The sequence below is a fragment of the Diabrotica undecimpunctata genome, chromosome 4 (assembly GCF_040954645.1).
Source record: "Diabrotica undecimpunctata isolate CICGRU chromosome 4, icDiaUnde3, whole genome shotgun sequence".
Lineage (NCBI taxonomy): Eukaryota > Metazoa > Arthropoda > Insecta > Coleoptera > Chrysomelidae > Diabrotica > Diabrotica undecimpunctata.
Genome location: NC_092806.1, coordinates 76,636,558 through 76,648,654, shown reverse-complemented (window position 1 = coordinate 76,648,654; position 12,097 = coordinate 76,636,558). Strand labels below are relative to the sequence as shown.

The following is a 12,097-nucleotide window of genomic DNA, read 5'->3' as shown; positions in this document are numbered from 1 at the left end:
AATCAACATATACAGTTTACAGTTGAGGAAGAGGTAGATAATTCTCTACCATTCCTTGACATGAGAATTGTAAGAACTACAGACAATTTGTTGAAAACTAGATGGTTCAGAAAACCCATATGTAGTAATAGATTTATAAGCTATTACTCACATCATCCAAATAAGATGAAAATAAACCGTATAACAGGATTAAAAGGACGTGTTTTAAGGCTTTCCCATCCAGATTATCTACAAGAGGATCTTTAGTTGTTAAAAAATATTTTAATTGAGAAATTATCCTCCAGATATGCTACATAGGATGCTTTTTTCTAATATTTTTAATATAAATAACTTTTTGCTAACACCATTTTTTGCTAAATCTCAGAACATTGTATCCAATAATCAGAACACCTATTATCATTTACTACCTTGTATACCGTCATTAACACCTAAATTAATACAAACACTAAAGGTTATTGACAATATAAAAATAGCAACAAATAACATCAAAACTATTTCATCTTTATATTTCAAAACTAAGTATCCTATAGATAAATTAGATAAAACAAATGTAGTATACAGCATTAGTTGTACTCAGTGTGAAGCTGTGTATGTTGGTGAGACCAGAAGGAATCTGTCAAACCGTATTATTTCTCACAAAAGTGACTGTAGAATTAAAAAACCATCTTGTGCTTTAGCAGAGCATGTAATCGACAAAGACAATATTATGGATTTTGATAACATTAAAATTTTATGTAATGAAAGTAATAAATTTAAAAGGACTTTTTTAGAAATGGTTTGTATTAGCAGAAGTGATAATAATTTAAACAAAAGATCAGAAATTCAAAATCTAAGCAAAATTTATAATTATATTATTTCTCTATAGTTTATTCATTAAAATATCACATTTTAATTTAATATTTCATATACTTGTTACATTGTTTAGACATCTATCAATGATGAATAAATCTTCTTTTTTATTACTAAATAAAAAAGAATTTTTTAATCAAAATTTTATTTTTTGGCAATATAATTGTCAAAAATGAAAATTGTAAGTTGGCATTCATGACATTGAGGCTTATTTGTAATAGGTCGCTATTCTAACTTATTTATACATTCAATTATTTTTGTTAAAAAAGTTTTACTAAATTTAGAGAAACATTCATTTAATATTTTTTAAAATAGTTGTTAAAATGTTTAGTAGTTTAGATTTACTAACAAAATAAATTTTATTTGGTGAGTTAAAATTTATTTTTCCAGTTTCACTTTGTAAGATTTTTTGTATTTTTTCAGAAGCTCTTGATAAAGATTGTAAACACAATTGAAAGCTTGCCATAAAAAATAATTTTCCAATAGCCCTTTTATTGACTCCAACCAATATAAAACATATATATATATATATATATATATATATATATATATATATATATATATATATATATATATATATATATATATATATACCCACTGGTTCAGACATAATTTATTCCCGCCTGAGATTTATTACCTATATTATATAATGATATAGACGGATCTTAGATAGAGTTATGATTGAAAAATAAAATTATATAAAAACATATTTGGCAATTTTTATTGCTACACTATGAATGCATGAATGATGCAGAACTACATAAATACTTAAAAATTATTTAAAATTTGAACAATCAAAGTTGTGTTTAGTGCTTTTTGTCTCCCAATTCTGAATGTAAATGTGTTTTAGTACGGCAAATTCCAGTAGACTCGACAATTGTTTACGTAGACGTATAAGCAAACACAACACAATGAACCCCAACAATTTTCTTACGTAAAAGTGGTTTCAGTTAAATTGGCTAAAACTTTGTAAAAGGGCAGCTTTTTTCATGCTAATCAAAAGTTTTTATTACCCAAGACCCAGAAATCAATTGTTTTTGAGTTTTGTTCTGTAACTTAGAAAGTGTCGGTTTTGTTCATTTTATTACTCTTTATTTGAATAATATATAGGGTACTGGTAAATAAATGTAACAAACTTCAGAGAGTGATGAAAAAATAATCCTCTGCGTGAAAAAATACAGTTTGCTACATAAATCTATGTCCGCAAATGCTTGGTTTTCCGAGATAGGGGATGTTGAAATTTTTCTTATAAACTGACGATTTGTTTATTGCTCTGAAACCGGTTGAGATATGCCGATGAATTTTTTTTTAAGAAAAACAAATGGTATGCCAGAAATATTTGCAATTCAAAATTATTTTTAAATTTTTCTTTCAATTTATTACAAAAAATTTCTCTTGCGTCTTTTTCATATGAGGTGCCGTTTTTATGCAAAAAAAATAAAACATCTTAATGGTTATTTTTCATTTCTTTAACATATTATTAAGAACTATCTGATACAATAAGAATAAACTTAATAATAACAGAACGTAACACGTACACAATTTTATACAGCCACAAAGCTACAAATTTTTTTCATAATCTCCTCTCTGAACTTAAAACGCTATTGAGAGTCGTATTTGCGCAAATATTAGAGAGTTATTGCAGTTAACAGTGCCTGCGTTGCACTATTTACACCGCGCTATTTCGACAGTTTTAGCATACGGCTGACACATCACAAATAGGGATATTGCTTGAACTTATGCATACTTTGTTGCGATATTTACGTTGTTTATGTTTTCTTTTCCTTTGTTCGCAAATTATTGAAAATGGACCATGATTTAGAATCACTTATGTTAGCAAATGTTTATGATGGTGATGTAGAGTTCATCATTTTAACTAACATTGTGGGTAAACATGTATTACATCCACAAAATCAAGAATTTAATTAAGAAAACATGTTAGAATCAGATCTAAAAATAAATTTTAGGTTTAGCAGACAAGATATTCCTACACTCACAAGAGCTTTACGCCTACCAGATTATTCATACCAATACTAGAAACTCTGTTAGTGGTAAATACATTTGCATTCTACATTACTTTTGAAATTATGCCCTTATATTTTTGTTTGTAGGAGTGATGATAAGGCTCGCTTATCTGAGCAGGCCTAAAGATCTTTAGCTTTTATTTAATTTGTCATCTCAATCATAATCTCAAATTGTTAATTATATTGTTGCATTATGCTACTGTCTGATGTACTCATTTTAGAAAATTATTACAAATAAACTTGATTTAAATGAAAGACAAACAACATACATAACCTGAGAAAGATAATAGCGCAACGAATTACGCACAGCGTAACGGCTCCCCTAATAACGACAGGCCGTATTTTTAATAACGCAGCGTAAGCCAAATATCACATATGCGCATGCTCTACTGTCAAAATAACGCGTGCTGTAATACAGCAAGTGCAAAATTGACTCTGCAATATCTCTCTATTCCTTGTGTATTTATTTTAAATTTGGCGATTAAGCAGGCCAAGGTTACGTACTCCTCCTACCTATCCAAGGACTTGGATAAAAAGTATTAAGTGATTAGGTACATTAATGATGCATATGTAAATTAACGCAAGATTTGTCTTTTAGTCATTGTGGGAGGAAATATAGACCGGTTGAGTAATCATTAATTACCCCAAGCCATACATTTACTGACAGATAATAGATGGACAAAGCGGATACTGGAATGGAGACCAAGAGATGATGCCTACCGAAGCAGAGGTCGTCCACCAACACGTTGGACTGACGATCTAAAACGTTGTCATAGGAATTGGATGCAAGAGGCACAAGATCGAAATAGATGGAACATTATGAGGGAGATGTATGTCCAGCAGTGGATAAGCGAAGATTGAATTATGATACATTTACTGAAAAATGTATGGCTTGGGGTAATTAAATTCGAAGAATGTTTCGACGTCGACTAATGCTACGCTTTATACTAATATAATGCGTATGCATAATTATGGTACGCATTATGCTAGCACATAGCTACTAGCATAATGCAGTATGATACTACTACCCAGACGGCCATACCGCTAGATAATGTACTTTGAACGCAGGAGAAAGCGGTGAAATACGCTCCTCTGTCGTCTACGAGGATGCCAGTTGACTCATGCCTACCCATTTATATAGCAAAATAATATTTATATTCATACCAAATTTTGTTAAAAAATTTGCATACATCTATCAAGTCCTCCGATGCATTTAGGTAAAATCTAGATCTTCCTCATTGAGCTAATAGTTAGATATTTTTAAACTATGACTTCTTGACACTAATTTAAGCCTTATTTTTTGGAAAAGTTTATTTTTACCATGGAATAGTACCCACACAATGAAGAAAGCGTTTTCACTATATCTTGTAGTTTCATGTTTGTTGTAGAGTTTCATGAATGTGTTATACTGGTGATTGTATTATTGTAAGCACCTTTCACTTTAGAAATTAATTTTAATAACATGTTAAGTTGTTTGTTAATATGTAATATTACTCCAGTCGTCGGAGACGAAAATGTTACTGAAACTCTAAAAATCGTACGAACAGGCTGAATTTTGCCGAGAATGTCAATTTTAGGACGCCAAAAAAGATGCAAAAAAATTTACCAATTTTACCCTCGGGCTTTCTTCTAAAACACCTCTCGGAAAACGGAAAAAAAATCGATTTACCAAGAATATGTTAAGCCTAATCGTTAAAACTTATAACATAAAATTTTATTTTGGAGCTTTCTGCAACAAATTTAAGGCGTTTAAAATATGCTTAAAAGACGCTTAATTTAAACTTTCATATTACAAACATTTAAAACTGCCTTTTTTCAATTACACCAGTTCGTTTTTCAAAGCAACCCGTCTTCTGCTACAAATTACACTCAAAACCATCTTTTTGGAGGCATTTCCCGTGACGTGCAATCGTTTGTAATGTAAAAGTTTAAATTCTGCCTTTTTTAATCATGCCTCATATTTGTTGCCACAACTCAAAATTCAAACTTCATGTTAAAAGTTTTAAAGATTGGTCCCTAAAAATTGAAGTAATTACTATTTAAATGGGAATAAGCCACAATTAAAGGTTCAAGTACGTTTATTGACGTTTTAATTTGTAAGATACTTGTAAGATAGTTGAAATTCAAACGTCAATAAACGTACTTTAACCTTTAATTGTGGCTTATTCCCATTCAAATAGTAATTACTTTAACATGTCACAAGAAATAGCTTCAGAACAATACTAAAAATTGAAATTTTACTATGGGTGGTCAATTAAAAGGATACTTTTATGGATCTCACGAGAATTGGAAAAATTGGCAAAAATAGCGCAACGTGTATTGAACCGATTTATAAAAACTGACTTCATTTGCAGCAAAATACAAAAATTGATCAAGAAAGCTGCACTCGTCACCTTTAAAACGCATTAAGATTTTTATCGATAGGACACTCTGATCAAAAGATAACGAATTTTTACCGTCGACTTGATACACATTTCATTTAACATTGATTTCGCGCGCGACATTTTAAACTGACATTTAAAATCGCAGGTCGTTTCAATCGTTGTTTCTGAGAGAACGGTTCATTCTACAGAAAAAGTGCTGATTAAAATTTTTGTTCAAAATCGTAGCAATATTTTTTATTTGAAACATTTTTTACTACGACATACAAGTTGTTGGTAAATCGAGTTTTTTGAGTTTTTACCCCTCTTAAAGGGAGGTTTTAGGGGGAAGCCCAGGTGTAAATGTAGTAAACTTTTTTGCATCTTTTTTGGGATCCCGAAATTGATATTCTTAGCAAAATTCAGCTTGTTTGTGTGATTTTTAGGGGTCAAATCTCTCACGACTGTACTATATAACACAACATAAATAAAACTAGTGTATTTATCATTATATATTTTTTGTATGCTTCTGCAATAAAAAGAATACACAAAATATGACTATTTACTTATTTATTATATAAGAGTTACCTTACCGACTTGGTACATAAATTACTATTATCTACCTTGTAAAATGATGTACCGATTAAATATTACTTTTGCAATGCGCATTCGTGATGTGTAGTAAATGTTTTAAATGTATAACTTTTTATTTTAGGATTCGGAAAATTCCATTTTTCATTATTGACGATTTGCGGACTAATTTATTTAAACACTGCAGTGGGTATAACTATTATATCTTTTGTATTACCTTCGGCGACATGCGATTTTCAAATGTCATCTTCCGACAAGGGGTGGCTTACTGCTGCTCCTATGCTTGGTAAGTACAACTTGTTTAATTGTCCAAAATTAAAATTAAAAATTGAAAATTAAGAAATTAAAATTATTATTATTATCCAGATTTAGCCATACGGCTCACACTCCCAGTAAGGGGAAATTGACTCATCCCAGATACCTATGGTATCAAAAGGATTGAGCTCTGGTGGGACTCTTTCCGTGTTATCCAGCCCTAGGTGACTTGATTTGCTGGAGTATTTCCCAAAAATTTTCGTACACATCTGGACGTCGTGAGGAGTACAGCTTCCTGCATGGCCTTATAAAGATGTTCATTTAGACCCAGCTGTTTTATGTTCGATAAGAGGTTGTTGGGAATAACATCAGTAGTAGATAGAATAATACGTTCTGTCTGGGTACTTTCCATTCTCCATTGTCTCCTGATTTGTATTTCTAGATCTCTATACTTGGCGATCAATTGCCTTTGGCAAACAAAATCAATTGGCTCAATCTATGGCCCAGAACGAATGTTGGACTTTCCGAGTTTGAATTTGTATTAGCCCAAGTGTCTGATAAGGCTGGGATATGCCGAAATGATCATAACACTTTATTGATACCGATTCGAGGACGGGAAGTTTAACGAATTTGTCCTTCTAGGATATATATTTGGTCATTTAATTTAATAAAGCGATAGCAGCTTTCGCTGAAAGATTTAGTCTTTTACACATTTCGCATAGCGCAAGGGATACAGAAAACGATATTATCATATTGTTTTCGTTCATTTCCGCCAAAGCAGGTGGCGCCTTTGTAAGCTTTGTAAGTTTTGGGAGACATTCGTTTGACTTTCCGAATTTGAATTTGTATCAGCCCAAGTGTCTGATGAGGCTGGGATAGGGCGAAATGGTCATAACACTTTATTGGTACCGATTCGAGCACGGGAAGTTTAACGAAGTTGTCCTTCTAGGCCATGTATTTGGCTATTTAATTCAATAAAGCGATAGCAGCTTTCGCTAAAAGATTTAATCTTTTACATATAATATATATAATATATATATATATATATATATATATATATAATTATATATATATAATAGATATAATTATATATAATTATATATAATATATATATATATATATATATATATATATATATATATATATATATATATATATATATATATATATATATCTACTAGCTGACCTGGCCATACTTAGCTGTGGCTTGGTTATTATACACGACTAGTATTATGTTTAATTCATTTATTAGTGTTAAGTAAATGTCATGAAATCTATGATGGCATCCCCGGTATATCCAGAGAATTTAAAAATGTCTTTGGATAATCTACGGCTTCGTCTTCATTAACCGTAATGTCGATTGATTTAAAAGATACGATAACCTGATAACAGCTGGTAAATCTGGACGTTAATTTCGTTAACATCAATATATTTCTCCGCCAAAATTGCGCGCTCACTGAGCCAATTATAATTTACGAAATTATTCAGTAAATCCGTAAAGACACTTACAATTAATTCATGTTTGGTCTTAACAAAATTGCATAATTTATCTAATAGTTTAATTTATTCATTTATTGTGTATTTGGACGCAGTTTTAATTTAACTTTTTCAAATAATTAGCAAAAGTTTGGAAAATATTTGCGCCGAAAGATAATTTTGCACTTGTACTCTTATGTTAATGGTCAATCGAACTGTTTGAATTAACAAAATATAAGCTATTAATGGTTTGGTATTGTTTTATTGTGCCCATTGTTAATTTGTTAATCGAACACAAAATTGTGAAAGTTGAAAATCAATTTTGAGAACGTGAGAATGTGAGTGGATGTTAAAGGACTGAAAGATCATTGCTTATAGAAAAGAGGTGGAAGGAGAATTTAGATTTTTGATGATTTGGGTCTTGGGAAAAGCCTAGAAAGTGGTTATCTATTGCTGACTGTGAAAAGAAGAACATCCATACTTTGTAAAACTGTCGGTATATTGTAAAATCTACCTTATTCAATTCTTTAACGGAGATATTTCTATCGCGTTTAGATCTTCGGGGATTACAATTGTTTATAAATCACTTACAAATATTACGCAAAGGTGCGTCTTAGGCGAGTGAGCGCAGAGAACCTTTCGAGACTGGATTGTCAGAAATTTTCTGTAACTTGCAGGGAAGTTAATGAAACTTTCTTTTGGACAGAAGGATCATAAATCTCTGAAAAGGCACTAACTTTATCATATTCTATTATGTGGTTGTGTAGAAACTGTGGGCCATGGATCAAAATATCGTATAATTTTGTATCAAATTTGCCACGACTTAATCTATCAGCTGGATAAATTGCGACTTGATGTGCCGCCCCTGAAAGTTACTAGTCAATTAATTGTTGTATGAGTTACTCTGTTTTAAACAAAAGTAGTCCAACGCGAGGGATGACCTTTTATCCATCAAAGGGATACCTAAGAGTGAACTGAGACAATATCAACATACCGTTTAATTCCAACTTCAGGATAAATAAGGGTTTGCGTATAGGTCCAACACGAGATTTTCATGTGATTAGACTACAAGAAATGTGATTATCACTATACAGGGCGCGCAAATAAAAAAGGATCGAAGTATCTGCAAAGCATAGTTTTATTTTGGAAAGGGAATCTGTGGATTAAAAGATTTTGCAACTGACGAATGCTTAAAACAAATTTATTTCATTCAGAAATAACAGAAGCATCTATAATAGGGGTGTCCCAATCGATTTGTTTTAACGATAATTTTTGCATTATAACTTTCCTTCAACGATAATGGGGTTCACCAAACACATACAATCGAAAAACTGAGCTATACCGGAGCGAATATTACGTTTTGTAATACAGGGGAATTCTAAGTTGAGTGGACTGAAATAAGAAAAATGTCTAGATTTGGTTTCCACTTCAAACCTAACAATTTACAGTACTTTTCTTTCAAGTTCATGTCGCATTTGACAGTGCTACTTTGCAAAATATTATTTAAAAATTCCTGCGAGTTTGAGCACCATTTGTGCATGGAATATCCAAAATTTTCTAGTAGGGAGTATAGTTCATTACATACAGCCTATCAGGTCTTCTAGAGAATAATATCCAAACAAAACATCATCAACATACGCCTGTTCTAGTAATGAACTCGAAGCTTGAAGGAAATTTTCATTTCTCAGAGCAATACATAGCCCAACAAAAAAAAAATTGTTTTGCTGCCAAAAAAATAACAAATTATTTTGGTAAATTCATCTATCCTAATTCCAAAAATACAAACCGTTTCTTTGTATCAGCTCTAGTTTTCAATATATAACATAATCATCAAATACTTAAATATTCTTACATTTCTGTATATTATTCCACCACTATAATTAAAGTGTATTTATTAGAAATGGCCATAACTTGTAATTAGCGCTAATATTGCTTCTTAACTATTGTCTGATAAGTTCCTATAAAGTTGACTGCATTCCATTGTAAAATTTAGTTTGAACTTGGGTTTCGTTGCAAGAGTTTATTTTTGACAACTGAAAACCATGGTTTTTACAAGCAGGCGTTGTTGTGTGAATAACCTGGACGTGTTTTGCTACATATGTGGCGAGTAAATAAAGGAATAGAAAATTAAAATAAAGGAAAGTGAAAAACCAGTTTCTGATATTATAAAAAGGGCATATTAAGCCTATTTTGGTGTTCATTAAGGAGATCAAGATAAATTCTGGGCTGCGCATGTATTATGTAAAACTTATCTTGAAAACTTGCGGCAGTGGCCGAAAGGACAACGAAAATATTTAAAGTTTGGTGTTGTGATGGTATGAAGGGAACCAAAAAATCAATTTGAGGATTGCTATTTCTGTCTTGTATATATAAAAAGCATTAATCGTAACAGTCGACATACGTGGACATATCCTAACCTGGATTCAGCAATAAGACCAATTTCACATCAACTTGAGCAGATACCCATTCCAATATTTAACAGTCTACCTACGCTACCAGAAGATAAAGTCGAAACGTTATCTGAAGAACTACAGACTAATAGATTTAAGGAAGACGACAGTGATTTTGAAGGGAATTCAACAGGCCCTGGGTGCTTTACTCAGGAAGAGCTAAGCGATCTTATCAGAGATTTGAACCTTCCAAAGGATTCTTCCGAGTTGCTTGCCTCCAGACTAAATCTTCTTCACCCCGACAACAAAATTACATACTACCGTAATAGAGAAAAATATATTTTCCCTTTTTTTTTCTCAGCAAGATGATATGGTTTTTTGTAACCATATTAAAGGACTGAGAAAAATGGGTATATCGGAGTATACACCAGATTCCTAGCGACTTTTTATCGACAGTTCTAAATAAAGTGTGTCCTTCTACATAATGGCAACAAATATGAAAGTATACCAATTGGACATTCTACAAAAATGAAAGACGAATATAAAACAATATCGCTGGTGCTAAAAAACATCAAGTATGACCAACATCAGTGGGCGATCTGTGTTGATTTTAACATGGTGAACTTTCTCCTGGGACAACAAGGTGGTTATACAAAATATCCTTGTTTTCTGTGTTTTTGAGATAGCTGGGCTAAGGACCAACACTGAAGTAGAAGAAAATGGCGTTCTAGACATGCTTTATTTCAAGAAGAAGCTAACATAGTTATCGAAGCATTGGTCGACCGAGAGAAAAAAATAGTACCTCCATTACATATTAAACTAGGCCTGATGAAACAATTTGTAAAGACCCTAGACTAGAATCGTCCTTGTTTTGAATACTCGTCCAGCAAATTTCTTGCACTTAGCAAAGAAAAATTGGAAGCCGGAATATTTGATGGGCCTCAGGTGAATATTGTGGAAAAAATTCTTGGAAACAATAAATCGGAAAATTACCGGAATATAGTGGAAGAAATGCTCAATAATTTTAACAAACACGGTTGTCATATGAATATTAAAATTCGTTACCTCCACAGCCACTTAGACCCTTTTCCAGAAAATCTTGGTGACCTTAGTGAGGAACAAGGGGAACGGTTCCACCAAGATATCAAAACGATGGAAGAGAGGTATGAGGGGAGATGAGACACTCATATGATGGCGGATTACTGGTGACGTCTTTAAAGTGGCCGTCCTTTTAAAGCCTTTGCAAGAAAATCCTATAAAAGGAAGTTTTTAGGTGACGCCGAATAACAGATTTGTTCTGCGATGCTGGTTAGCTTAGATGAAAACTTTTTAAGTTTTTTGGCAGATATGATTTTTATAACTATATTGTTGTAAACTAAATATCTTACTTTTTATTTATGTTTTGTTTATTTGATGAGTAGCAGCACTACATATATTATTATATAGGTAGTGCTGCGTTAAATTACCCTATATGTTAGAAATGTGATCTGTTCATATTCTGTCGTATTTTCTGAAACCCACCTGATGAAGCAAATCTTACGGTATTGTTGGATTCAGCAGACCCAAATTACCTAAAACAGTAAAAAAATTTTCTGCAGCAAACTGTGTGTTTACCAGTGATATCTATCAGTACTCGTGTACTGATGAAGGTAGCGAAGTTTTTACCAGAACAAACACGTTTAAGTTCAATGTATTTAAGAGGATCAAACGGACCTGCTCTCCACATGAGATTTTGTAAGAATCTATGTTGAAGGGATATTTTTATCTGTCTAAACATACGCTCAATATCAGTGGTTAACAAAAACTTTTGAACTTAATGAGAATGTCATACAAATCTGGTTGTACTTGGTAGCCTTAAAAAGCTGTGTCATTGGGAGAGATACCGGAAGTGGTTTTGGCGCTAAAATCAAATACAATACGTAGTTTGGTGAAGTAACTTTCCTCACGCACAAAATGTAAGTTGAGAGTAAATTATTTTCTTTCATTAAATATATTAAGAGTGTTGAGAGTTATTACTTAGGCATGTGAGAGGCTGAGATATTCATTAATAACTTTCTGATATTCTGAGAAGAGCGGGGAGCTACTATGCAACTTTCTTTCTGTGGCTAAGAACCACTTTTCTGCGGAATGTTATGAGTTACCTAACTTTGTA

At 32.1% G+C, this 12,097-nt stretch overlaps 1 protein-coding gene across 1 annotated transcript in view; it reads left to right on the top strand.

Moving 5' to 3' along the window:
- The window catches only part of LOC140438279 (synaptic vesicle glycoprotein 2B-like), a 77,991-nt gene that overhangs the window by 26,787 nt on the left and 39,107 nt on the right, over positions 1-12,097 (top strand). Inside the window, exon 3 of the mRNA XM_072527974.1 lies at positions 5,949-6,110. Coding sequence (XP_072384075.1) covers positions 5,949-6,110 — 162 coding nt within the window. The remainder of the gene's footprint in view (positions 1-5,948; positions 6,111-12,097) is intronic.